The sequence below is a fragment of the Sorex araneus genome, chromosome 8 (assembly GCF_027595985.1).
Source record: "Sorex araneus isolate mSorAra2 chromosome 8, mSorAra2.pri, whole genome shotgun sequence".
Taxonomy (NCBI): domain Eukaryota; kingdom Metazoa; phylum Chordata; class Mammalia; order Eulipotyphla; family Soricidae; genus Sorex; species Sorex araneus.
In genome coordinates this window covers 46324081-46352030 of record NC_073309.1, presented here as the reverse complement: position 1 = coordinate 46352030, position 27950 = coordinate 46324081, and the positions used below count along the sequence as shown (strand labels likewise).

General features: G+C 57.2%; 1 protein-coding gene and 2 long non-coding RNA genes across 7 annotated transcripts in view; 1 reads left to right on the top strand and 2 right to left on the bottom strand.

The window, feature by feature from the left end:
- LOC129406772 (uncharacterized) overlaps positions 1 to 23664 on the bottom strand; it is a 131931-nt gene extending 108267 nt beyond the window's left edge. For both annotated transcript variants that reach the window (XR_008631244.1, XR_008631245.1), the window contains exon 1: positions 23630 to 23664. This is a non-coding gene — a long non-coding RNA (uncharacterized LOC129406772). The remainder of the gene's footprint in view (positions 1 to 23629) is intronic.
- Positions 2977 to 21274, top strand: LIPE (lipase E, hormone sensitive type). 4 transcript variants are annotated; one of them, XM_055145458.1, is made up of 10 exons: positions 2977 to 3867; positions 12739 to 13274; positions 15393 to 15483; positions 15569 to 15714; positions 15905 to 16090; positions 16287 to 16581; positions 16918 to 17145; positions 17320 to 17493; positions 19558 to 19973; positions 20079 to 21274. In XM_055145458.1, exons 1-10 carry the CDS (start codon positions 2991 to 2993, stop codon positions 20313 to 20315), a joined length of 3186 nt encoding a protein of 1061 aa, XP_055001433.1. In that variant the 5' UTR covers positions 2977 to 2990; the 3' UTR covers positions 20316 to 21274. The 4 variants fall into 4 exon arrangements, with proteins under 4 accessions (XP_055001433.1, XP_055001430.1, XP_055001429.1 ...); XM_055145455.1 differs by lacking the exon at positions 2977 to 3867 and adding an exon at positions 4879 to 5190 and having other exon boundaries at positions 20079 to 21269; XM_055145454.1 differs by lacking the exon at positions 2977 to 3867 and adding an exon at positions 5510 to 5678 and having other exon boundaries at positions 20079 to 21268.
- Positions 15571 to 23136, bottom strand: LOC129406771 (uncharacterized). Its single transcript, XR_008631243.1, has 4 exons — positions 22820 to 23136; positions 17886 to 17928; positions 17290 to 17475; positions 15571 to 15621 (listed from the first exon to the last, which is right to left on the bottom strand). It is a non-coding gene; the product is annotated as an uncharacterized LOC129406771 (long non-coding RNA).
- Positions 23665 to 27950: the final 4286 nt, after the last annotated feature.

Here is a 27950-nt window from a genome sequence, read left to right as displayed (position 1 = left end):
GAAAGAAAGAAAGAAAGAAAGAAAGAAAGAAAGAAAGAAAGAAAGAAAGAAAGAAAGAAAGAAAGAAAGGAGGGAGGAGGGAGGGAGGGAGGGAAGGAGGGAGGAAGGAAGGAAGGAAGGAAGGAAGGAAGGAAGGAAGGAAGGAAGGAAGGAAGGAAGGAAGGAAGGAAGGAAGGAAGGAAGGAGGGAGGGAGGAAGGAAGGAAGGAAGGGAGGGAGGGAGGGAGGAAGGAAGGAAGGGAGGAAGGAAGGGAGGAAGGGAGGGAGGGGAGGGAGGGAGGAAGGAAGGAAGGAAGGAAGGAAGGAAGGAAGGGAGGAAGGGAGGGAGGAAGGAGAAAGAAGAAAGAAAGAAAGAAAGAAAGAAAGAAAGAAAGAAAGAAAGAAAGAAAGAAAGAAAGAAAGAAAGAAAGAAAGAAAGAAAGAAAGAAAGAAAGAAAGAAAGGAAAAGGAGGGAGGGAGGGGGAGGGGAGGGAGGGAAGAGGAGGGAGGGAGGGAGGGAAAGAAAGAAGGCAGTTACAATAATTAATTAGCATGGTCTTATTAAAGACAACTTTTTTTTTAATCTGGTACCTGGGAGCCAAGGAGAAAACTCCAATAGTGGAGTAGATGCCTAGCATGTGTGAGGCCTGAGTTTGATCTCTGGTACTGCATGCCCCACCCCCATCCCACACCATGAGGATGGTGTCTCCTGAGCACCACTGACCTAAGTACCAAGCTGCCAAGCATGCACTACAAGACAAGTGATCACCCGGGTGGTTTCCTAAGTGGACACATACAAAAAAGAAAGAAAATCGGGCCATAAAATACTTTAAATATTTTATTGTTGTTATCATTTACAATCTACTCCAGAAGACATCTATGTAGAACCATAGTGAAGGGTTAGAAAGATGCCAAAGATATCAAAGGTCACTGAAAATTGCTTCCAGTAAAAATGGGAGGATATATTTTTCTTTAAAAATGGGCATGAGGGGCTAGAGCGATAGCACAGCGGGTAGGGTGTTTGCCTTGCACGAGGCCGACCCGGGTTCGATTCCCAGCATCCCATATGGTCCCCTGAGCACCGCCAGGAGTAATCCCTGAGTGCAGAGCCAGGAGTAACACCTGTGCATCGCCAGGTGTGACCCAAAAAGAAAAAAAAAAAAAAAAAGGGCATGAATTGGGGCTGGAGCGATAGCACAGCGATAGGGCGTTTGCCTTGCACATGGCCGACCCAGGTTTGATTCCCAGTATCTCATATGGTCCCCTGAGCACCGCCAGGAGTAATTCCTGAGTGCAGAGCCAGGAGTAACCCCTGTGCATTGCGAGGTGTGACCCAAAAAAAATGGGCATGAGAGAGATGCTTCCAGACCAGGTTAAGTCTCTGGGGGCCCCCGGGAGGGGGAGGGGGACCTACCATCCACCGAAATAGAGCCCTAAGCACAGGACCAAGAGTAAACCCTGAGCACTGTAGGGTATGGCTCAAAATAAAAAACAAAAAAGAGGGGCTGGAGCGATAGCACAGCGGGTGGGGCGTTTGCCTTGCACGCGGCAGACCCGGGTTCGATTCCCAGCATCCCACATGGTCCCCTGAGCACCGCCAGGAGTAATTCCTGAGTGCAGAGCCAGGTGCAACCTCTGTGCATCGCCAGGTATGACCCAAAAAGTAAAAAAAAAAAAAAGAATGAGATAAAGCTGTTGATAAACCACCACCACCACTGTCATCCCGTTGCTCATCGATTTGCTCAAGTGGGCACCAGTAATGTCTCCATTTTGAGACTTGTTGTTACTGTTTTTGGCATATTGAATACGCCATGGTAGCTTGCCAGGCTCTGCCGTGCAGGCAAGACACTCTCGGTAGCTTGCCGGGCTCTCCGAGAGGGGCGGAGGAATCGAACCCGGGTCAGCCGTGTGCAAGGCAAACGCCCTACCCACTGTGCTATCACTCCAGTCAATCACTGTTGATAGACATAAAATATAATTTGTCAATAACTATCAAAAGTCTAATTTAAGCTCCAGCTGTATTACCACATCAAAAATTTTTTCATTCCTGGAGCGAATGAAGCCATGCAATGTCTCAAACTCCACCACTGATGAACCAGGAGTAGTTCACCACGATGAATGGGATATAAAGTAGAATACAAACCAATCTCGATTAAGAAAATTTAAACACACAAGGCTTAACAGGTAACAGCATGTTAGTAATCTCTTCTAAAAGGACTTAATGGCTACATGGTGAGATACAACGATATTCACATACCTTCTTCTAAGGAACTATTTGATGATCATTTTTAGCGAATTATAACAAGCAATGTAAAATAAATGATGCGGGGCCTGCTATAAGGGTAGGCTTGAAGGGTGGTTGGTAAAATTGGAAATAATGGTGGTGGGAAGGTGTCCTGTAATGGTATTGGTGTTGGAATACTGAATGTCATGAATCGTGAACAACTTAATAAAAAAATAAACAAGTAAAATTTTTCAAAGTTTAAAATGAGCGTGAAATGATCTGAAAGATATAACAAAATTAAGCTGACAATCATTTGAAAGAATAAAGAGGAAACACATCTCCAAATCTAAAATACAGATCCTACCTGCCTCTCACACCCTTTCCTTAAACATGAGAAGGGGAGGAAAAAGAAACACTCCTCCAAAATCCAGTGTGTCCTTCCAGGTGATACAAGAATCTGGGATGCTTGATTGCTGAGAAGAAACAGTTAAACTGAATAGTGACTGGGTGGGACCTATTTATGACACAAAAGGCCAAGCCCCTCCCCTCAGAGAGCAGAGTGCTGGGCACTCAACTCCCCTCTGGCCCTAATCCTTTCTTCCACGGCAGGAAGCAGAGAAGTACATCCACGTGCACTGGAGTGGGGGCCAGCAGTGGAGGACCCACTTGTCAACTGCTGTTAAGGGGGGAAGACCAGGGATGCCAGGACCAAGGACTGAAACCAAAAGGAGGTGCCATCATGAGGGATCTGTGACAAAGGAGGCCTGGGGCAGGGTGAGCCCAGAAGAATGAAACCTGGGAGATCACCATCTCTTGGGAGGGAAAAAACAGAGGAGACAGAGACTAAGTCAGTACCTAGCGCAAACTGGGAACCTGAGTCGCATCAGACACCTAGAACGAAGCCTCAGCTGGAGCCAGAAAAGATACCTGAAGCCAGCCCAGCATGTGAGACTCAGCAGGGACCTAACATCACACAGGAGCCTGCATCTCTGCAAAGAGCCCTCCCTCGGCAGGAATATGAATCTCCACAGGAACCCAAAACCCAATCAAACTCAGCTGGACAGCAGAAGTGTCTTGCCCCAGAGGAGCCTGTGCGGCAGCAATCACCTTCCATGGAAAGGGTGGCCCCCGCCCAACAGGATGCTGCCTCCCAGCAGGTACCCAGGCCGGAAAAGGAATCTCAGAGTCAGCCGAAATCAGGATTAAGAGAAGACTGTGTCTCCCAGCCAGGATCCTTCGCAGGAGGGCCACCTGCAAATCAACAAGAACCTTCATCCACATCTCCAGCCTGGTCTGGCCCCCAAATAGCACCACCTGACTCAACCAACTCGACATCCCCAGAGATGCCAGGACCCTCAAACTCTCTGGCACAGGAAGCCCCAGCAAAGGAGGAATCTGAGCCCGGGGCGAGTTTTCTATCCACACAGCAGGAATTGCCCCTCCTTCAGCCAGCTCCGCAGTGGACTTTATTTGAGTGGGTCAAGACCTCTGAGTCAGAATCAGATTTGGAATCCCGGTTGGAAACCACTTTGCCAGGCAAGTGGCACTTGGGGGCTCAGGGGCAGAAGGGGAAACCTAGGTATGAAGTGAGGTCGGGATTTGGTGGGTCACCAGCCCTCAGGAAGAAATCCAGAGGCCTAAGTCACAGACTCTACCAGGATACAGGTGAGTGTGAACCTGGAGTGGTGCCTGAAAGGAACAGTCACTGATTTCCATCAAGGACAAGGAGGATGCCCTGAGCGACAGTACAGCAGGTAGGGCGCTTGCTGGCATGTGAACTATGGGGGCTCAATCCCAGCATCCTATACGGTCCACCCTAAGACCTGCTAAGAGTGATCTCTGAGTACAGAGCCAGTAATAATCCCTGAGCACAGACTGGTGTGACCCTAAAACAAACCCCAAAAGAGGACAAGGGGACTTAGAGCAGGGCAGAAAGAGCAGGGGATCTCTCCACAATCCCGCCAAAGCTCCCATCAGCCCCTATTACCGGGGAGGGAAACTGAGGCAAAGAGGGAAGGGAGGTGGCAGCTGCTGAGGTGGCCAGGTCCTGGCCTGGAGGACCAACAGTTTGGTTTTCTCGATTTGGAGAAAATCAAACAGAAGCGGGGCGAGGCGCGGGGAGAGAAGGGGGTTTGAGGGGTTTATGCCCAAGCCAGGGTCCACTCACCCAGCACCAGTCCCAACTCCTGGCAGTCACTGCCTATGCCCCGGCAACATAATACCTTACCCGCCAGCCGAGGGAGCAGCCCATGAGGCAGGCGACCCGGCCAGTGTCATTCTGGGGTTCTCCAGGCCCCCTGACAGGCATGAGGCGCGAGGCAAAGGGTCGTGGGTGCCTTGGTGCTGTGGGTGGTGGTATGTTGTGAGCAGGGCCAGGATGGAAAGAAGCACTTTGGGAAGAAGTGCAGGTTCTCAAAGTCTCCACGCCCTCTCAGGAACGCACTCCACTCACTCGGGCGGCCGACCGCGAAGCCTCAAGCACGAGGCCGCTGGCGGTGTGCGCGTGCGCGGGAGGCCCCGCGCCGAGGCGGTTGCCTATGTGCGCATGCGTGCGCCTCGCGCCGCTGCTGCGTTTCCCGCCTTTTCCCAAGCACGTGCCTGTGCCTCTGCCTCCGCAGCTGCTTCCCCCCCCCCCCCCCCCCAGGGCAACCCGGCGCGGGCGACTTAGTGCGCGGCGCTGAGCGTTCTCCTCCCGCCTCTTCGCAGGCGGGGGAGGGAGAAGGCAGAGAAACGAAATCCGAGAAGGAAAAACAAAACCTAGAACTAGGAGACAGATGATGGGGGCGAGCGGGGACGGGGCGGGAGCTGGGCCTGCTGGCAGAGCCACGCCCCCGGCGCCGGCGTCCCGCCCCTACCTTGAATTGCCCCTGAACCTAACCTGCCCCCTCTCCCCACGCCGCACCGGACGGAAGCCAGGCGGTTGGCTGGTTCTCCCCGTTTTGCAGCGGGCGGGACGGGTCGCGTTCTAGGGGATTCCTTCGTGGGAAGGTGAGTGGAAAGGCCTGACTGAGCGCCGGTGCTTGAAAAGTTCGCGGTTTCCTCGCTGAGGTGACCCATTCCTCCAACCCCCGGGCACTCGCTACTCGCCCAGCCCCAAGGACGCTTTCCGCTGCCTCTAGGGCTGCATTTTTTTTGTGGGTCACGGGCCCTTTAACGCGCGCAACGGGGCGGGGCCAGGCCTGGCCCGGGTGCTTAGGGGCGGAGTCCAGCCCTGAAGTCCGGCCCGGATTGCTCAGGGGCGGGACCCGGCCCGGAGCCGGCCCGTGATTGGACTGGATGGGGGCTCGGAGGCGGTGTGTAGGTTGGCCGTCCGCCTGTTGCCTGGAATTGGCTCCCGCCCCGGGACCGCGGAGAATTGATGGAGTTCCCTGGGGAAATGGGGCCCGACGAGGCCGCCCGGGCCCCAGCCGTGAAGAGGGCCAAAAAAGGCTCCAAGAGCCACAGCCCCCGGCAGTGGCGAAAAGGCAAGGTTAAAGGTGAGCTCGCGGGGTTCGGGGGTGCGGGTGGAGCATAGCAGCCCGAAGGGGGCTATGGGAACTGACCCACTGTCCCAACAAGTGGGGGAGCCTTGGAGCCCTGTGCCTCATTTGGGGAGAGGAGAGGGGGAATGAGGGGACGAGCCACTGTGAGCCGGGGGCGTGATGTAAGGGCGGAATATTCCCGGCCGGGCATAGACACTGCCGGAGGAGAGTCCAGAATGCGAGTCTCCTGGGCCAGGAGACTGGTCCGCTCGGGCTCAAATTCGGGCTCCTGTATGACCCAGGGCTCGGCACTTGCTGAGTGACCATGGTACTCTGCTGCCCTTGGTATGTCCCACGTGGGAACATGATTCAAGTGTCATTTTTCTTGACCTTCCCACAATCTTGGGAGGACAATGAAGAGCATTAGAACCTGTTGCCCAAAAAGAGGAATTGAAGGGTATGTCAGGGCAAGGTAGGAAGAGCGGAAGGGGATGCCCGATAGTGGGGGACGCACCAGGCTCATCACTACTCACAGCAGCCCCGACCGACCCCTCTTTGTTGCCTCGTTGAGTCCAACCACTTATTTCAGCCCAGCTTCACCAGGGTGGACCTTTAAGAGAGAGCCCGATGGTGGAAATGAAGCACCACACCCCCTCTCTGGAGAGGGTTGAGGGCGGGGTGCCTGTCAGTTAGGTTCCACAGGATGTCACGTTACTGATCTCTGCAGGCTGGGGACAAAGCCTGTGCTAGCTTTGCACGCCCAATTGCATTTGTCAGTTTACTAACAGCAAGAATGCCTGTGCAGGAAAGAAACTAACAGTTCCCCTCCCTGCAACAACCCAGGATAAAACTGGAGTTGTAAGTGGCTTCAGACCCACAGGCAGGTTTCGACAGCCTTGGAGCCCAGTCAGGGACCTAAGATTATTGTCACCAGACAGCTGCACTGCAGGGCTGACCAGGGTTTAGGAGGTGGGTGTGGAAGACCTGTCCCTCAGGCGATGGGCTGTGGGCACTGGGCAGCAGGCTCTCTCTCTTGCCGTCCTTGGCTGCACTGTAGCTCTCGAGGGTAATTGTGGGTGACCTGACTTTTTAGGGCTACTGTGAACCTGGAGTGAGTGCATTGTGTTTGGCACTGGCACACAGCAAGCCCTCAGAAAAGGTGGAGGTTATTATTACAGTGCTCCATAAGAGACAGTGGGTTCGGGGCCATGACTGTCTTGTTTACCCTGCATTTCCGGAGCCTGGCATGCCAGACATATTGGCACTCAAATATTTATTGGGTTAATTTGTCAAGGAATGTGTCAGCTGTCACACAGAGATGCTGCCCTTAGGGTTCTCTTGAGGAGTCCAGATCTCTTCCAACCCAGGGCTGAGCCAGGCCGACTCACAAGCCCCTGGGCCCACCTATTCACAAAGTCTCATTCCCCCAAGCTCCGAGATCTGCCTGGCATTTCCTGAGGTCCTGCCCTGCTGCCAGGCCTCAGCGGAGTGAATCAGCCACTGCCGTGCTGCCCCAAGGGCATCCAGGCTGTGTGGAGCAATCCACAGCATCAGTTTGATCTTGCCAGTAACCAGATGACGTTAGCCTCATTATGCTCACCCCATTTTCCAGATGACAACAAACTGAGCCTTTGAGGAAACAACGAGTCATCTCAGCCTCCCTAACCTCACCAGAGAGGGCAGAGACAGCCACATAGTCTCAACTGCTATTCCCCTCCTTGATTCTGGACCCCAAAGGCTCCAGTCTCACACATTCATTCCCGACACATCCTGTCTGGGGCCGGGCCTGCTCATAGTTGAGCTCAGGACACAGGCGTAACATAAGTAATCCCACAAATCAGATATGAGTATGTCATAGCACTGTTCATCGATTTGCTTGAGTGGCCACCAGTAACGTCACCATTGTGAGACTTGTTGTTACTGTTTTAGGCATATCGAATACGCCACAGGTAGCTTGCCAGGCTCTGCCGTGCGGGCGGGATAGTCTCGGTAGCTTGCCGGGCTCTCCAAGAGGGACGGAGGAATCGAACCCGGGTCAGCCGTGTGCAAGGCACACGCCCTACCTGCTGTGCTGTTGCTCCAAGAAATGCAAGAAGGGAATCCTGAGAAAGTGTCAGAGGGAGACTTCCCAACCAGGTGACAGTGGGTCCAAGGATGAGCATGTGTTGATGTCTAGACAAGGGGGAAGGGACAGATGGGAGACAGAATGAGCAGAGACCTCGACGCCCATGGGAGAAAATCACTGCAGGGCAGAGAGAGATCAACAGGGGACAGGATGAGGCGGCTGGGTGGCCAAGGGACCACTGCCAGAGTGTGGCTTTATCCTGGCAAGATGAGGGAGATGAGAATGTGGAAGGGTTAGGATTGTGTAACCAGATTTAAGTTTGCAGAAGACCCCCTGGAGGTCAGAGAGGTAGTACAGGGATTCAGGCACTTGCCTTGCATGTGACCGACCTGAGTGTAATCTCTGGCCCCACATAAAATCCACCAAGCCCCACAAGCACTGAGCCCTGAGCACCTCCAGTATGACCCAAACCACCTACCTCAAAAAAGAAAAAATGGGGCTGGAGCAATAGTGCAGTGGGTAGGGTGTTTGCCTTGCATGGGGCCAACCCAGGTTCCATCCCCGGCATCCTATATTGCCCCCCAAACACCACCAGGAGTAATTCCTGAGTGCAAAGCCAGGAGTAACCCCTGAGCATCGCTGGGTGTGACCCAAAAAGCAAAAAATAGAGAAAGAGACCCTAGGCTGCTCTGGAGTTAGGGAAGAAGCTGAGGGTACATAACCAGACACAGTGTTATAATCATCCCAGTGAAGCAGCGAAGGTGGTAAGGAGAACCCAAGTCCAGAGATTTCAAGAGGTTGGAGGAGACAGGACAGAAGATAGGTTGGAGGGGAGCAGGTGTCACCAGGATGGTGCTCTGGATCCTGGCAGATGGGAAAACACGCCACACATATACCCATGCAGACACACTGGGACCAGACACATACACACCCAGTCTCCCGGGCTGGACAGAACAGACACTCAGGCTCGGCAGACATATGGACATTGGCAGCGCCGCCAACCTGCAGACACACTAAGAGACAACCCCAAGGCATGGCCAGAGACAGTCCAGCAGTTAAAACACAAGCCAAAGCAGTTGATCCAGAGAGAGGCCGGAGCAGAGCTGGGAGTGCAGGAGATGAGAAAGATGGATGGAAGATTGAATAAACGGTAACTAATCAGCAAAAAAAAAAAAAAAAAACACAAGCCAAGCATGCGTCAGACACCAGATTCGATTCCCAGCACATGGTCCCTGGAGCAGACCTGGAGGCCCCTGACCCTGCTGGCTGTGGCCTTGGAAGTCCCCAGAACTACCTGGTGACACGTGTACCTCTGGCACCATATGGTATGTGCGTGAATCACTGGCCCAGTTGGCAAAGATTTACTGAAAGGGCCCCTGGGCCTCCTGAGAATTGTTTGGGAAGCCCCTCTTCCCCCCACCTCTGTGCGCATGTGCGTACTCACACACACACACACACACACACACAAAACCACAAATACATAAACGAAGAAAAGTTCTGAAACACCCACCCACAAAGAGGAAACAGCTGGCGTAATCCACCAGAGCCCTGTGGACACGGCCCCAGTGACCAGCCCACACTCACACAGGACAGGTAGACATGTAGCTACGCAGAGATGAGCAGCACCCCCTTTGCTTCCCAGTCATCCTAGGCTGTCCCTTCACCTCTCTGTCGCAGTTTTCTCATCTGCCAGAAGGGGCGAGAATGGTCCCCACGATGTGGGTGGATGAACCGAGTTATTTCACAAAAGGCACCTAAATAGAACAGTCCCCAGCCCTCAGCCAACCCCCGTTTCCTCCAGCCTCCCCCTGCTTCCTTCCTCATGGACTTTCTCACCCTGCCCCCTCTCCAGAGGCCTAAGTCCAGGCTGTGTCAGGCTGACCAGTGGCCCTGCTGCCCTACCTCTGCCCCAGTCCTTGCGTTGGCTGCAGCAGGCCTGCCCCTGCCCCAGTGCCCTCTGCAATAGGATTCCCGGGAGACTCCCGGCAGCCTCAACGCCCCTTCCTGGCTCTGCTCAGCATAGCCCCCGGGGAACTGCCCGGAACAGGGCAAAGGGCAATGCCCTAAAGTTCTGGAGCCTGGCAGGAGGCTCTGCCACATGGCTTTGGGCAAACACCATCCTGGACTTTCTCAAGCTCGCTAGCCCACAGGTGGGGGTGGATAAGAGTAGCTTGGGAAATAGGAAACCGCAGAATTGCGGTCCAACGTGCAGTGACTAGCAGACACTGGCCATGTGCCAGACAGTGTGCCAGGGCTGGGATATCGCAGGTCATAAAGCAACGTTCTGACCCTCGGGGAGCTGCAGTCTAGTGCGGGAACAGAGGAAACAGCACACGTGGTCACCTGGACCGGATGCTAGTTAAGTGCCACGGAGAAAAGGGCTCCCACGCCATTGGCAGTAGGGCCATCTGTGGATGTGGCCCCAAACCGCAGCAGGCACCTTTTGCTTGGGCACATGTGCTCAGCAAGTGCCCAGGCGCCAACTCACAGCTGCCCCAGCCTCTGAATGTCCATCACTCTGTCTGCTGAGGTTCATTCTTTCTCAGGCCATGTCTGCCCCTTCTGCAAGCATTTGCTAAGAATGTTACCCCAAGCTGTCTCTGGAGCAGACAGACAGACAGACCAGACAGCAGACTAGACAGCTGCCCCTGAGGCCTCGTACCTAACCTGTATTTGTGATTCTCTGTTCTGGTGCCTCCACACCAGGAAGCAAGGCAGCTCCAGGAAGCCTGGGTCTGCTCCTGGGCAGCAAGAAGCGATTCTGTAGTAGCACCCGGGGACATTTCTAGAAAGGACAGTTCCGTCTGACAGCAGAGAGCCTGAGGGGCTAGCTCTCCACTGAGAAGCCCCTCAGGGAGAAAGTAACAGAAGAGCAGGCCAGCAGCCTGTGGAGAAGCAGGTGCACTTGAAGCCTCAGTTTCCCCTATGTGCAGGGCACCTGCCCTGCACGGGAGCACCACACAGTAGGGCCTCTGGCTCGAGGCCCTGCTGATCCTGGCCCCTTCTTAATTGACTTTTGTTCTCCCAGAAGAGATAAGCGGAGCTGGCTCCTGTTTTCCACCCAACAGCTGGGGCTGACGGTGCCAGGGCTGCCAGCTGGTAGAGGCTGAGGAAAAGGAGGGCAGCCTGAGTGGGGAAGCACAGCTTGTTCAGGATGGGTGGGGGCAGGACTCAGGAGTCTGAGGGAGGAGGCTGGGGCCAAGACTCTCAAGTGAAAGAGGAGGGTTTGGGGGCTTCACATTCTGGATGTCTGAGGGAGCTGGGCCTGGGGGCTTACACTCCTGGGTCTGAGGGGGAAGGGGGCTGGGGGCTTATACTCCTGGGTCTGAGGGAGGAGGAGCCACGGGCCGAGATTCCTGGTTTCCAGGAACCAGGACTGGGATCTGCCAGTGAGCCAGGCTGAGTGGGGGCAGGGAGCTGGACTCCGAGCTGTTTACAGCACGTGGTGCTCAGTGTCCTTTCTGGGTGGGAGGTGGAGCGTGGCCACACCCTGGGCAGGCCTGGCCCTTCCCCTGGTTTATCGCCCCAGGCAGCTGCTGACACTAGCCATAGTCCAGCTGTCCAGCCTTCCAGGCAGACCCGGCCGGGAGCTCAGAAGAGGCCTGGAAGGGGTGAGTGCCCGGCCCACCACACGCTGGGACAGGAATGGCCACTGCTGGACCCCAGGGCATGTCAGGGACCGGAAACTTCTAAGGATCAGGGGCCATGTCCCCCCCCCCCCATATCCCTTCCTCCCTCCCAGAGCCAGGCAAGGGCTGAGTGATTGTCAGGAGTCACGATCTGTGCAGCAGAGGGCTGCGACCCCGTCAAGTGGGACTAGCTGGGTGACAGGCCGAGGATGCAGGAGTGGTATCGCCAGGCACCTAAAATGCAGGAGGTCAGGCACGGTCCCAGGCAGGGGAGGAGGCCCCAACTCCAGAGCCCTGAGACTGGGATTTGGGTTCTGCAGTGCCAGTTGCAGTGCTGCATTTGACTCCCAAGTTACACCTCTGAGCCTCAGTCTTCTCGACTGTAAAACAGGGATGATGCTGTTATAATAGCCGAAACTTGAACCAAGACAGTCAAGGTCTCGAGGTTACCCAGAGCCACATGAGCAAACACAGAAGGCTCCTAACACAGGTCCTGGTGCTGAGTAAGCGCTTGGTCACGGGCAGCAGTGAGGACTGCGGTTCAGACAGAGGACAGGGCAACATAGGCTGCTAGAAGACCAGGACCCTGAGTGAAGCTAGTTTTGGGGTCCCATAGTGGAACCTGGAGCTGGAATTTGCAGGGAGTTCACAGGCACCTTAGAGGGGCTGGAAGGGGCAGGGGGCACAGGCAGGAGAGCCTCGTCCAGTTTCAGACTTAGAACTAGGATTTCCTACTTCAGCACCAGGCAGGTGGGAAGAGGGTGGCCAGGGTTGAGCTCTCCCAAATCCTGGCGGCACCTGCAGCCTGCGGGCCAGGATCATCTCAGACTCCTGGAGCCTCAGAGGGAGCCTAGGTTCTGGGAGACTCAGTGGGGAGAGACGCCTAAACTCTCAGGGTCTCGGCAGGATGAAGGGGCGGGGTTAGAAGTGCTGGAGCTACAGAACCACATGATTGACCAAGATCTTAGGCTCCTGGATCCAAAAAGGGGGAGAGAGTGGGGAGGTCTGGGGCGTCTGAGGAAGAGGGGTGTGAAGCCAGGACTCCTGAGTCCAAGGAAGGTAGTGGCTGAGGGTCGGAAGTCCAGCTCCTGAGAGAGACCTGCATCCCTGGACTCGTGGCTCCCTGGGAGCAGGGATGGGACCGTAGACTAGGAAACTGGAGATAAGGGGATTCCTGATTATAAGGGAGAAGCCCAAGGTCTTGAGCCTCCTAGGTCTGAGGGAGGAGGCTGGGTCCTGGACCATTGAGTCTGAGGGAGGAGGGGCTGGGGGCCTGAACTGCTGGGACAGAGGCAGGAATTGGGGGAAGCTGTGATTCCTGGTCCCGTTTGAGCAGGAAGCGCTCCAGCCCTGCCTAACAGATCTCCCTACCTGCCTGCAGCCTCGCGGGTCGCACGCAGCATGGACCTCCGCACCATGACACAGTCGCTGGTGACTCTGGCAGAGGACAACATGGCCTTCTTCGCGAGCCAGGGCCCTGGAGAGACAGCCCGGAGGCTATCAGCTGTGTTTGCGGGTATTCGGGAGCAGGCGCTGGGGCTGGAGACCCCACTGGCCAACCTGCTGGGCATAGCGCACCGCTTTGACCTGGATGCAGAGACCCCAGCCAACGGGTACCGCAGCCTGGTGCACACGGCCCGCTGCTGCCTGGCCCACCTGCTGCACAAGTCGCGCTATGTGGTTTCCAACCGCCGCAGCATCTTCTTCCGCACCCAACACAACCTGGCCGAGCTCGAGGCCTACCTGGCCGCTGCCACCCAGCTCCGCGCCCTGGCCTACTACGCGCAGCAGCTGCTGGCCACCAACCAGACCGGGGGGCTCTTCTTCGAGGGTGAAGAGGAGGTCCTGTCCGAGTTCCTGCGCGAGTATGTCAGGCTCCACAAGGGTTGCTTCTACGGCCGCTGCCTGGGCTTCCAGGTGAGCCCCTGGGGCTACGGGCCCACGCAACCACTGCCTGCCTGTGCTTTGGGATCAGGACAAAGACAGGTGTCCAGAGGAGAGGTTATCTGGCACCCAGGCAGGGTGGTCCCAAGGGCCTCAAACCCACACCTGGTGGCCCTTTGCATTGGAGCCGGAAGCGGGTCCTTAGTGTTGCACTCTAAGGCCACGTAGAAATGCTTACCCCGTGTAGTCAGGCCTCAGACAGGGCAGAGGTACCAGGGGAGGGCTGCAGCTGCTGCTGATGGAAGGTGTAGAGTCCAGGATGGGGGGCTTTGGACTGTGAGGTACCCACGCCCGGCAGGGCTACCCCTGGCTTTGTATTCAGGGGTCACTTCTGGCTTGGGGGACCATAGGTGGTGCTGAGAATCATACCAGGGTTGGCTGTGTGCAAGACAAGCACCTTGCCCTCTGTACTGTCCCTCCAGGCACAGAATCACAGGCTTATTTCGTTTTATTTTGGGGCCACAACCAGCAATACTCAGGGGGTACACCTGGCTCTGCACTCAGGAATCAAGGATCATATGGGGTGTGAGGGATCGAACCCAGGTTGGCAGATGCCTTGCCCACCATATTGTCTGTTTTGCCCCAGAATCGCAAGCTCTGAGCCCTCAGAGGTGCCCTCGTCCCTGACCTAGCAGCAGGCCTGGCCCTCTCTGTCCATCCCAAACCACCCACTACCATGACTCGGCCCTAAGGTCCTTGGAGTCTAAGAAAAAGTAGTTTGGGAGGCCAGAGAGATACTGCAGGGGTTAAGGTACTTGCTTTGTATGCTACTCACCCCACTTCCACCCCTGGTACCCCGTATATTCCCATGAACACCAGGAGTGAGCCCTGAGCACCAGTGAGTGTGAGCCTAATTCCCCACACCCAAAAAGAAGTTGGGGGACTCAGCAGACTGGCCGTCCTTGGGTCCCCAAGGTCATCCCTGGTCCCCCAGGCCCCAGCAGCATCGGGGAACCCCAGCAGCAGGCCTGTGTAGCTATTCAGGCTCTCTGAGCCTCCCCCAGCCCCAGAAATAGCTGGGCTTAGCAGTCCCAACCCCCGTGCTACCTGCCCTTTCCGTGCTGCCCTTCAGTCTAGCCCGTCCTCCTAGACCCAGCCCGGTGCCCTTCCTCTAACCTTTGAGGATCGATCAGCCCAGCTGGGCCCATGGCACCTCCTCCATGTCCATGTCGTGACCTTGGAGTGCGGTGAGAGACCCTGGGGCTGCCTGAGCTGTCTCCCGGCCACAATGGCCAGACACCCCTGCGATCTCTGGCCTTCTGGGCCTCCAGCCAGGGACAAGGCCGTGCCAGACAGCTGCAGCTCCAGCAGAACAGGCGGCTGCCGTGCCGGCCCCACTCAGACCCTGCTCTGCTCCCTGCCCCCCGCCCCCGCCAGCACTGAATGAACAGGAGCTGGCTGGCTCGTGGCCTTCCCATCCTGTAACCTGTGTCCCACCCGAACCCTCTGGCAGCTCTGGCCTCTCTAAGCCTCTGGCAGGCTCCCTGTGTGGCTGCATTGGGAGGGGTGTGGGAGGGGGCACTCCCAGAAGTGCTGGGGGACCACGTGGTGCCAGGGTCAGAACCGGAGGCTCCTGCATGCAGGGCCTGAGCAATCTCTGAAGTCTGGCCCATAACCAGGTCCCCTGTCTGCCTGTCGTTGTCAGTGTACTCATTGAATGTCAGGAAATCCCTGCCCACTCCTAGCCCACAGCCCTTCCCCCAGAGTCCGGACCCCGCCCCCAAATAAATATAGAGTAAACGCCAACACCTGGAGCCCTGTCCCCCACCTACCTTACAGCCCGACTTGCCTTTTCCAGGCAGGGCAGTCTGACTCTCCCCAGGCCGTCCCTCCCTCACCAGTCCTGACAACTGGGTAGCTGACCTCTCACATCACTCTCTCCCCTGCCTCATGCCTCAGTGCTCAGGCCTGCTGGGGTTCCAGTGTCTTTATTCGCTTCATTTCTTGGACCATGTAGGGGCCCAGGGCAGGGCCCGGCACATAGTAAGGCCTCACTAAATGTCTGTGGGCCACCCCGGTCCCATCCATGTCCCCTTTGTTCCTGCTGCCCTCATCCTGGGCAGCGGGTGACATGGCCACCTCTCTCGGCAGTTCACACCGGCCATCCGGCCCTTCCTGCAGACCATCTCCATCGGCCTGGTGTCCTTTGGGGAGCACTACAGACGCAATGATACGGGCCTTGGTGAGTCCCCGCAGCCCCTCGCGGGCCCCCTCTAGCCCTCCCAGCCCACCAGGCTAGGCTCCCTGACATGCCTCATGACCTCCAGGTGGGACAGCCAGCTCCCTTTTCACCAGCGGCCGCTTCGTCATTGACCCAGAGCTACGGGGTGAAGAATTCGAGCGGATCACACAGAACCTGGATGTGCACTTTTGGAAAGCGTTCTGGAATGTCACTGAAATTGAGGTGTTGTCGGTGAGCAGCCGCCTACAAGGGCCTCAGCCTCGGACCCGGGGCCATGGAGGCCCAAGACCATTCAGAGCCACATATGGCCTCTACGGATTTCTGGCCCAGGGAGGACACTGAAAGGAAAGGCTGGGGGCCGGAGGGGGGACTCCCAAATGTAACCTCTCCCCAGCACCCTTTCTCTCCTGCCACCCCCCAGTCTCTGGCAAACATGGCCTCAGTCGCCGTGAAGGTAAGCCGCCTCATCAGCCTGCCGCCCAAAGCCTTTGAAATGCCGATGACCGCTGACCCCAAGCGCATGGTGACCATCCCACCCCCCATGGCCCACACAGGCCCGGGGCCTGTTCTCATTAGGCTCATCTCCTACGAACTTCGAGAAGGACAGGTAGGGCCCTGTCTCAACACCAGGATGCCTGGGCAACCTCCCCTGCTCCCCGCCCCTCATGCTCCTCCCCCCATTGTTCACTCCCACCCTCTCCTGGATCCCTGAGCTTGTCCCCTTGGCAGGGTGAGGCCCAGGCCAGCCAGCCCAGCCTCCCTTCACCCCCACCACGGCCTCCCTTCCTCCCCCCCCACCCCAGGACAGCAAAGAGCTCAACGACCTGGTGAAGCCTGAGGGGCCCTGGATCCTGGACCGGTGGACCCGCCAAATGAAGGTGGCCCGCTCCAGGGCCCTGGTCGTGCACATCCACGGGGGCGGCTTCGTGGCGCAAACCTCCAAATCACACGAGCCCTATCTCAAGAGCTGGGCACAGGAGCTGGGCGCCCCCATCGTGTCCATCGACTACTCGCTGGCCCCCGAGGCACCCTTCCCCCGCGCGCTGGAGGAGTGCTTCTACGCCTACTGCTGGGCCGTGCAGCACTGCGCCCTCCTGGGTCAGCCCACCCCACGCAGCCCCCCAAAGTCTCCCATCTCCCCCGCTGGCTGCATACTCGGCCCTGCATGAACCCTGACCTCCAGTGGGGATAAGAGGTCCTGGGGCCGCCTTTCCCTGCCGTCTTCCGCCCTCAGCTTCCCTGGAGGGGCGTGCTCTCTGGGGGTCTCCATGCCCCAACTTGTGCCAGTCCCCTGACCACTGCCCTCCCCCACAGGAAACAAAGCCTGCCTCAGTCTCCTCATCTCTCCACTAGTTAACTAGAGCTTGGGGTGGGAGCCCCCTCAAGAGGCCAGAGCTCACATGCTTCTCCCTGACCGTCCTCTCTCCAAACCAGGCTCCACAGGTGAGCGGATATGCCTGGCAGGGGACAGCGCTGGCGGGAACCTCTGCCTCACCGTGTCCCTCCGGGCAGCATCCTACGGGGTGCGGGTACCCGATGGCATCATGGCTGCCTACCCGGCCACAATGCTACAGACCACCGCCTCTCCCTCCCGCCTGCTGAGCCTCATAGACCCGCTGCTGCCCATCAGCGTGCTCTCCAAGTGTGCCAGTGCCTACGCTGGTAAGGGCCACAGCCCCTCCCCCACCCCCGGGACAGGGGGCAGGGACTGCCAGGGAGACAGGGGAGCTGGTAGGGAAGAGAGACTCCCGGCATGGTGAGTCCTTAGAGGCACCCGGGCCTGGTGTTCCAGAGGGTGGAGCGGACCCCAGAGAGCACCCCGCGGTCGCTCGGCAGGTGGGGAGGCTGAGAAGTCATCCAGCTCCGAGGAGGCGCTGGGCATGATGGGGCTGATGCGCCGGGACACAGCCCGGTTCCTCCGCGACTTCCGCCTGGTCACCTCCTCATGGCTCAACTCCTTCCTGGAACTCAGTGAACAGATGGTCCGGAAGACTGAGGACAACAAAGCAGGCAAGTGGCACTCTCCCCACAGCGCCCGGAAGCCTAATCCCATCCTGGCCCCTACCACAAAGCCTGGAGTTTTCCACCGCTGGCCATATGCGAGAAATTTCCAGATTCCCAGCCCCTCAGCCTTCAGGGTCCGAGCAACGGTCTGCGCTCCCAAACAGCCCATCTCCGACAGGCAACCTTGGAGCTCGAATCTGCTTCGGTCCCCAAACACACAAACCCCTCTGGGTCCTTCTCAATTCTCCCCAGCAGCCACAAGGGGCTTTGGAGTGTGGTATGCGCCCCCTGTCCTTGCCCCCCACCCCGTTCCCCCTTGCAGGCCTTGGGAAGGAGAAGCCTGAGAGTCCCAGCCTTGGGTAATGGCAGGGCCTCAGGCAGAATTTTGGATCACTTACAGCTCAGGCAAATGAACAGGTTCTTCCAAGTAGTGGGAATTGTCTGTGGAAAGCAAATGCAATTCCTGTTTAGAAAAACTTTCCTGGGGGCTGGCGTGATAGTACAGCGGGTAGGCCGATTGCCTTGCACACAGCCAACCCAGGTTCAATCCCCGACATCCCATATGGTCCCCCAAGCACCACCAGGAGTTAATTCCTGTAGTGCAGAGCCAGGAGTAATCCCTGAGCATCGCTGGGTGTGACCCAAAAAGAGGAAAAAAAAAAAGCTTTCCTATTGAATGTGATTCACTTTGAGTTTTAAGCATAAGGATATTCTAATGGAAACAAACAGGCATAAAACCAGTTCAAAGGAAATTGAATTTTAGGCACATAAACCATTGGTATTAGGGTTTTTTTGCAGGATAAAAGTGAGAGGGGTCAGGCGAGAGTGATAGTACAGCAGGGAGACCCGCTTGCCTTCTACATAGCAACCTAAGGTTCGATCCCCAGCATTCCATAGGATCCCCTGACCACTGCCAGGAGTAGTTACTGAGTGCCGAGCCACACATCACTGGGTGTGGCCCAAAAACCCAAAAAAGGGACACACACCAACAGTCTACCTCCATACTGTACCTGGCCTTGGTTCTGGGCATTCCTGAGCCCCGGGCGTCTGGCTTGCCGCCTTGGTGAAATGACAGTTAACAGCACCTGCCTCAGGAGGTTGTGGCCAGGGCTACTCATTCCTGCTGGTGTCTGGGCCCTGGAGAGTTCTGGGAGGCGGCCCCCTGGGTCACAGAGCATTGTGCAGCCTTCCTTCCCACAGTGCAAGCAGCACCCTCGTCTCACCCCCAGGCTGGGCACCTAAGTGCCTGGAGAAGATCAGAACACAGACCTCTGGGGTTCTAATATGCCCCCAGGACTCTCAAGCTCCCCGAGAACAAGCCTCACATGCGTGGCGGTCATGAGCATGCTCGCTAGCCCCCTTTGCTTCATGCATCCAGGGGTGCAGTCCAGAGCCTCCCATGTGGGAAGCAGGCTGTGTCCCCCATCACAACCCCCGAGATGGGTGACCGCCGGCTGGGGCCAGGGGGCAGCTGGACAGGCTGCCAGACCCGAATAAAACCTCAGTGCCTCCCAGGCCACAGCACCCAATCCTCCTGAGCCCTTGCTGCCTCCCAGGAGGGCAGGGCTTGAGGGGAGAGGGTTCCCCCAGTCTGGTACTCAGGAGTCCTGGAGCCCCTCCTGGCAGTGGGTCCGCGTCAGAGCCTGCAGATGAGGTGCTGCTCCGGTGCTATGGTGCTGAGGGTAACTGGGCCGCCCAGTGGGGCTCAGGGGACCACTGGTGTGGGGGATCAGACTAGGGTGATCTGAATGCCTCACCCCTCTCTGAGTTCTCTGGCTCCAAGTCACAAATATCTAGCCCCATTGTACAGAGGAGGAAACTGAGGCACCCAGAGGCAAACCAGCCTGCCTTGGGGGGGCACCACCTCCAAGATGACATGACTCCCAACCTTTCCCTTGGCCATTAAAGCTTAGGGCTGTTTCCCCAACGAGGGTGTTGAGGGTGGGAGGGGACGCTATCATCCTAGGATACAGCTCCTTGAGAGGCACTGCCCTGCGGTGACCCCGCACCCAAAGGCGCGCAGGCTGTGGTGCAGATCGCTGACGGCTCGCATGTCCGTACGGTCCACAGAGCCCATGCGCCGCAGCGTGTCTGAAGCGGCGCTGGCGCAGCAGCACGACCCGCTGGGCACCGACTCCCTCAAGAACCTGACGCTGCACGACTTGAGCCACAAGGGCAGCTCCGAGACATCGGACACCTCGGAGCTGTCGCTGTCGGCAGAGACTCTCGGCCCCTCCAAGCCCTCAGAGGTCAACTTCCTGCTTGGCTCGGAGGATGCGTCCCTGGACGCCAAAGAGGGACCGCAGCTCGCGGACAGGGCCACGGGGGTGAACTCCGCCTTTCCCCCTGGGTTCCAGCCCAGGTTCTCCAGCCAGGGCGCCCCGCAGATGCCCCTCGACTCGTCCCCCATCGCCAAGAACCCCTTCATGTCCCCGCTGCTGGCGCCTGACAGCATGCTGCAGACGCTGCCTCCCGTGCACATCGTGGTGAGCAGCAGGGGGGGGAGGGGAGCGGGCGCCCGCCCAGAGAGGAGGGGGTTACTGGTGGAAGCACAGGGCGGGCGCTCACCGCCTGGCCCCCTCTTGCCGCAGGCGTGTGCGCTCGACCCCATCCTGGACGACTCGGTCATGCTGGCGCGGCGGCTGCGGGGCCTGAACCGGCCGGTGACGCTGCGCGTAGTGGAGGACCTGCCGCACGGCTTCCTGAGCCTGGGCGCGCTGTGCCAGGAGACGCGGAAGGCGGCGGCGCTGTGCGTGGAGCGCATCCGCCGCATTATCACGCTGCCCGCGTCCTCCACGACCCTCCGAAAGGCCAAGCCGGACGTCTGAGCCCGCCGGTGCGGGGCGGGGGGCTCGGCACTAAAGTCTCTGGCTCCCATCCGCGCCGGCCTCCATTGTGAATGCACTCCCCCGGAGGGGCTAGCGGCCCCCCACGAGGGGCTCACGGGTGAGGGTCCCACCCCACGACCCGCCCTCGGGCCGCATGGGAGGTGAGCAGTGCCTTAAGCTGGGGAGGGGAGGGAGGTGGCGCCCAAAAGCTCAGACCCTGGCCTTGGGGTGGGGGCACCCCAGGCTTGAGACCCCCCCCCCGGACCTGCACTCCGTCACTGTCTGCTGCTGCTGCTGCTGCTGCTGCTGCTGCTGCTGCGACCGCCCGCCTTAGCTTGGCGGTTCTTTTGTTTGTAAATAAAAGTATTTCATTAGTTTGGCCTCGCGACAGTTGTTTGAGGTGCGCCCGCCAGGGGGCAGCACCGCGCAGGTTACCGGAAACCTGGAACTGGAGGTCCCGAGGAAGGGACCAGCCCTGGATTCAGACCTAACCTGGGGAGGGAGCCCCTGGGCTATCCGCACCTCCCAGTTTAGCGCCCACCCCAGGGCCCTCTGGGGAAAGGGACCGCCTCAGGTCCCAGGGACTCAGCGATGGAAACTCCGTGAATAAGAGCAAAACGGACAAACCAGCAACAAAACTGGACACCTAGAAACGGTGAGCCAATTGAAGGCTCAGGTATGTGCTTTTCAGGCAAGAGGTCCAGAGACACTAATGGGGAAATTCACTCTTGAGCACTGCGGTCCTGGCCCCAGACTTCAAGCTTATCAGTTTAGAAACCAAAACTTTACCCTGAGGCCCGGAAGCCCGAGTTCTACCAACTGGGGCAGCCAGGTGCCTTAAAACAGGCCTGGCCTGGGGCCAATGGGTAGGGTGTTTCCTTTCACGCCCTGTATTGATCCTCAGCATCCTATAGCATCCTATAAGGTCCCGGGAGCATCGCCAGGAGTAATTTCCTGTGTGCAGAGCCAGGAGTAACCCCTGCAGGATGCAACAACACCCCCCCCCAAAAAAAAAAAAAATCAGGCAATCAGGCCTGTCCTTGAAATGCCCTGGGTTTGGGCAAAGCTGCTTTTTTTTTTTTTTTTTTTTTTGCTTTTTGGGTCACACCCAGCGATGCTCAGGGGTTACTCCTGGCTTTGCACTCAGGAACTACTCCTGGCGGTGCTTGGGGGACCATATGGGATGCCGGGGATCGAACCCGGGTCGGCCGCGTGCAAGGCAAACGCCCTACCCGCTGTGCTATCGCTCCGGCCCCAAAGCTGCTTTTTTTTTGCTTTTGGGACTGGAGCGATAGCACAGCAGGTAGGGCCTTTGTCTTGCACACAGCCAACCTGGGTTTGAATCCTCCATCCCTCTCAGAGAGCCTGGCACGCTACCAAGAGTATCCCACCCACACAGCAGAGCTTAACAAGCTCCCTGTGCGTATTCAATATGCCAAAAACAGTAACAAGTCGTCTCACAATGGAGACATCACTGGTGCCCGCTCAAGCAAATCAATGAACAAGGGAACGACAGTGCTACAGTGGTTTTTGGGCCACACCCAGCAATGCTCAGGGGTTACTCCTGGCTCTGCACTCAGGAATTACTCCTGGCGGTGCTCAAGGGACCATATGGGATGCTGGGAATCAAACCTAGGTTGACCTTGTGCAAGGCAAATGCCCTACCCGCTGTGCTATCGCTCCAGCCCCCAGAGCTTACTTCTATGGCACATCATCTCCCTAAGGAGGGGGTCCTTATCCTGGACTCAGTGTGGGTGGGGGTGAAGCCCAGCCTCTCAGGTTTCATCAGGAAGGGCTTCATAGAGGTGGTGCTCTGAGCACAAAAGCAGATGATATGCCGGGTTTGGCATGTGCTCAGGTCCAGGTCTGTGCCACGCACAGCTGAGGACACTAAGTGGAGGCAGCAGGAGCATCTCAGGGCTGGGGAGCAGGAAGGGATACACTAGGGCCAGGCATGAACAAAGGGACAAGAATGACACCTGGCAGCTGAAAGAAGCTGGTGACAAAAGCTTCTGTCATGGGTGGGACAGAGGCCATGAGGGTAGGAAGCATGGAGGGAGGGGTAAAGGAGCCCAGAGATTTGCGGGGGAGGGGGCCCGGGGGGAGGCATAAGCATGGGGTTACAGTTACAACCCCATTCTCAGAAGGAAGAGTCTGGCCAGGAGAGGCAGACAATAAGACCTCTTGCTGGGGGAGGCTAAGGGTTGCACAAAGAACGGGGCGGGGCGGGGGGGGGGGAGAGGGGCTATTGGCACAAAGATCAAAAGGCTTGGGGAGACAAAAGAGTGGGGGACAAGTGAACTACAAACTTCGGGGGAGGAGGGGCTGGAGCGTTTGCCTTGTACACGGCCCATCCAGGTTCGATTCCCAGCATCCCATATGGTCCCCGAGCACCGCCAGGAGTCATTTTCTGAGTGCATGAGCCAGGAGTAACCCCTGAGCATCACTGGATGTAACCCAAAAAACAAATAAACAAACAAAAAGACTTAGGGAGGAACACTCACTCCTGGAGCTGAGGGAACTCAACGCTTCCTGAGAGTGGCTGCATGGCATGGGCGGCAGCTGGGACAGACGGTCCTGCACCCCTGATCCCCGTCACCAATGAACAAAGGGCCAGGAGGCTGAAAGAAGACCCTGCAGTGAAGAGCTGAGAGCAAAGGCTGTGAAGCTAAGGCAATGGCAGGCGTGGTCTCAAGCAGCCCCTGTTGGCTGGGGCTCAAACACACCCCACCTCCACTCTCTTCACCTTTGCTTGGTACCTCCAGCTCTTCCAATGTCCAGCTCTCATAATGCCCCTGCCCTGAAAACCCTTTACTGGTCATGACAGCCTCCTCCCTCCCCCCCCCTCAACCCGATAAACCCTGCCAATCACTGTAAGGGTCGTCCTCTCTCTGACCCCGCTCCAGGAGGGCAGGGCCCTGGACTGAGTCAGCGCGGTCAGCACCAGGGCCAGCGCAAAGCCTGGCGGACCGGAAACCTCCAGAAACCTTCAGGTTCCGGGTGGGTGAGTGTGTGTGAGCCAGGGGGAGAGCCTGGGCGAGGAAGTCGGTGGGTGAGGTAATTCATGAGTCAGGAAGGACGGCACGGACGGGTGTGCGGGACAGGTCGGAGCAGAGAGGAGTCAGGGCTGGGGCGGGAGGAATGGATGCAGGGATGAGTCTCGCAAGACGGGGCATCCCGGACTGTTTCTCTAATCAAATGAACGGACGCCCGAGCTATGCTCCCACATCCTCCCTCCAGCCTCACCAGGCTTCCTCCTCGTTCCCGTCGGGGCTACGTCCTTTTGAGCTAGACCGGGCACGGAAAGGGCTTACCGTCCACACCCGCAGAACCTGTTCCCGCACCGGCGGCTCCAGCCTCTGAAGTGTAGGTGCCCAGCTTATTGGTCAACTGGTGGGACTTCCAGAAACTGGCGTCTCTGAGGACCTATCGCCGCCCGACTTGGACCGTGAGTCCCGCCTACTCGGGAACTGCGCCCCGAATGGCCCAAAGGGAAGAAACCCAAATGCCTATTGGCTGAAGTATAGTGATTGACGTCCTGGGAGCTTATCACGAACCAGATAAACTCCAAGGGGCGGGCTGAGAGCCAAGTGGCCAGCCGGCCCTTGAATGGGGAGTTCTAGCGCCTGGCAACCGCTCTTCGCCTGTCTGAACCTGGTCTGAAGGTCCTTGGTCCTGAGAAAGGATGGAGCTGGGGGACCAGGGGACAGTAGAGCTTAGAGAAGAGGACCTGGGGTCTTGACTTAAGGGTCTGAAGGAGGAGGCCGAGGTCCTGGTTGCGTGATCCTGAGGGCTGGGGTTCAGGATCTTATATGACTTAGGGGTGGGAGTCAGGGCTTGGTCCCAGACTCGCCTGAGTGGGGCTTGGTCACCAACAGCACATTAGAATATTGAAAAGTAAGCCAGAGAAGGCTTGCTGGGCTGGGGGAGTAAGCTTTGCACATAGGAGACCCGAGTTCCCCCAGAACTCATAGTCCCCCTCAAAAATGAAAGGAGTAGCCCCTAAGCACTGCCAGGTATGACCCATAAAAAAAATTTTTTTAATTAGGGCCAAAGCAAAAATACAGCAGGTAGGGCACTTGCCTTACCTGTGTCTGATCTGGGTTCAATCCCTGGCACCCCATATGGTCCCCCAAGCCCGCCAGGAGTGATCCTTGAGTGCAGAGCCAGGAGTAACCCCTGAGCATTGCTGGTTGTGGCCCAAAAACCAAATAAAATTAACTAAGCTATTGAGGAGCCCTAAGTATAGTACAGGGGGTAAGGTGCTTGCATTGCCTGTGGCAGACCCAAGCTTAATAATTCGCCACCACATATGAACCATGTCGCCTCACCTAAGCAGAGCCAAAAATAGGCCCTGAGCATCACTGGGTATGGCCCAAACACACACCCCAAAATAAAATATTTAAATCAGTATAATAAAAACAGTTTTCTTGTGTGGATCTAACTGTGACCAGCTACTGTGCGAAGAATTTTGCATGTGTAACAATCTCTGGTTTACTTATAGCACCTCTAAGAGATCATATTATTAGTATTATCATCCCCATTTTATAAGTGAGATGATGGAGGTCCAGCAGGGAGGCTGGAGTTCCCAACAGGAGGGATATGACCCAGAGATGGAGACAAGATAAGGGAGGCAGGCCAGAGAGATGAAATTTTTTAAATGAAGCAAAAGAGGATGGGGGGACCAAAGACAACGAGGTTTTGGGGGGTTAGGTGTTTGCCCACAAGCAATTGTCCCTGAACTGTACCCTCAGGAGTGATCCCTGAGCACAGAGCCAGGAGTAAGTCCTGGGTGTGACTCTAAAAGCCAAATAAGAGAGAGAAAGAGAGGCTAAGAGGGAAGGAGCTATCATACAGTGGCAGGGCATTTGCCTTGCATGTGGTCAGCCGGGTTCAATCTCGGGCATCCTATAGGGTCCCCCGAGCACAGCCAGGAGTGCAGAGTCAGGAATAACCCCTGAGCATTGCCAGGTGTGTGTGATCCAAAGAGGGGGGGCTAAGAATGGGGGCTCCTGCAGGTGGGAGTGTGAGGTGCTGGCCCAGGACTCCTGCCCCCTGGGGGAGGTGCCTCTCCAGTATTTCCAGCCCTGACCTCCAGGCTTCTTCAACCCTCTCTGCTGTGGGCCTGGGGCCTGCCTGCTTAAAACAAAAAACAGTGATTAAAAGGGGACAGATATGTCATTATCTGATGTAGAGAAGACAAGACGTGATTCATGGGGTGCCTGTGGCCTAGGAGGGCCTTGCCCCACTGCCCATCAGTTCTGTCCCTCCCCTGCTCAGCCTCTCCGACCCTGGGCACTGTCCCTGAGGTCCTGTGCAGTGATGCAGGCCTTTCCCACTCTGGGTCGGTCTCCTGTGTCCACCAAATACCCTGGCACAGTTCTGGGGCTCGGGCAGTGGCGGCACCACATCCTCCCCCCACACCCAACCCGGCCCATCTTCCTTTCACCCTCAACTGCTCCCAATGCCCCTAAGCCCATCAGGGAGAAACAGATTCATTGGGACCGGAGCAATGAGTACAGCAGGTAGGGCATTTGCCCTGCATGCAGTTGACCTGGGTTCGATCCCCGGCCTCCCTGCATGGTCCCCTGAGCACTGCCAGGAATGATTCCTGAGTGCAGAGCCAGGAGTAACCCCTGAGCATCACTGGGTGTGACCCAGATGGCAAAAAAGAAAAGAAAAGAAACTGAGGATCATTTGGGTAGAGTCACCTCCCAGGGACACCTGTGGGATATGGAAAGGGGGAGCTGAAGAAGGGGGTCCCAAGACAACCCCGCACACACATATCAGATGCTCCCCTGGGACCCCAGGCCTATCCTTCCTCCACCCTAGCGTGATTGCACCCACACAAGCAGAGAATCCCACGCACGGCACTGTCACCCACGAGCCCAAACAGAAGCAGAAGCAGAGTCATAGGATGGCCCGAGATGACCAGGCACAGAAAGGACCCGCCACACCCTCCAAACCCACTCAACAGTGATGCGGGTTCCCGAGCAAGACCGTGAGCAAGACCTAATCATGCCCACGGCTACATGCCCACATCCACTGTACCTGTCCCCCAGCCAGGCACCGTCTAGATCCTTCATCCCATCAACTCCAGTCAGCTCCGAGATGCCCCTTCACGAATCTACTCACAATGCCCCATTCTGCTGATGCAAAAATGGAGGTTCAGCGTCAGAGCCATAGTACAGCGGGTACTGTACTTGCTTGCCTTGCACACAGCAGACCTAGCTTCGATCCCTGGCATCCCATATGGTCCCCCAAGCACTACCAGGAGTAACTCCTGAGTACAGAGCCAGGAGTAAACCCTGAGTATCACTGGGTGTGACCCCAAAAGAACAACAACAACAAAAAGTGGAAGTCAATCAATAGGGAGGGGGTGTGTCCCAGGTTTCACAGCCCAGGAGAAGCTTCCAGGACTTCCTGGCTCACAGCCCTTGTTCCTACTTTATTTCATTTTCTTTTATGAGTGGGGAGGAATATGAAGCAATAGAACTGACAGTGGGTAGTGCTTTGCAGGCAGCAGACCTCTGTTCGATCTTCTTGCATGCCAAATGGTCCCCTGAGCACTGCCAGGGGTAATTCCTGAGTGTAGAGTCAAGACTAACCTAAAAATTTGTTTTTGGTTGGGGGGCACACCAAGCAGTGCTTAGGGCTTAGTCATGGCTCTGGGCTCAGGGAATCTCTCCTGGTGGCACTTAGGGAACCATGTGCTGTGCAGGGTCAGTTGCATGCCAGGCCAATGCCACACCCCCTGTGCTGTGTCTCCAGCCCCACTGTGTTCCTACTTAAACCTCCGGGAACCCCCCCAGAAAGGTCACTGAAGACATACACACGTGAAAAAGGCCCTGCCCGTGTCACACCCACCACCCAGGAGCACGCAGAGCCGTGCATGGTGACAGCCCCACACATGACACACAAGACACTCGATGACGACGACGCCCAAACCGGGCTTGGAGAGTCCTCCGCGGCTGGCTCCCAGCCCCATAGGGCTGGCCCTGGCGGAAGCAGCAGTCTAGGATGGGAAGGGGGTGCCGCTTCACTGGTCCACTTAGCCCAACCAGTTCCACCAGGGCCGTGGACGGCACCACCCGCCTTATGAATGTCACGTTGTGCAACTGGACCCAAACCCGCCCGGCTGCCAGCCTGGAGGAATGGGCCGGCCAGTCACCTGACTTCTCCCCTTGTTAGTTTTTGTTGATGTTCTTTGTTTTGGGTTTGGGGGCCACACCCAGGGGTGCTCCTGGCTCTGTGCTCAGGGATCACTCCTGGAGATGTTGGGGGGAGGGGCCCTATGGGATCCTGGGGATTGGTATGGGCCAGTCCATAAGCACCTTCCCCTCTATACTCTCTCTCCTGCCTTATCCTTCCTTAACAGGGGGCTCCCAGAGGTGTCCTGGGCGCAGGGGCCATTGCTGTAGAGGGGGTCTTCCAGACCAGTGCTTGGACCCCAAGGGGCTCAGGGACCCCCAGGACTACCTTCAGCAGTTCCTGGATTGTGCGGTGCCAGCAGTCAAATGCACCCGCAGAGGGTTCACTGCACTCCTGACACTGGAGCATAAGTTTTGGGGACAGGAGTGATAGTAGAGCCGTCAGGGCACTTGGCCCGCACCCGGCTGACCCAGGTCCAATCCC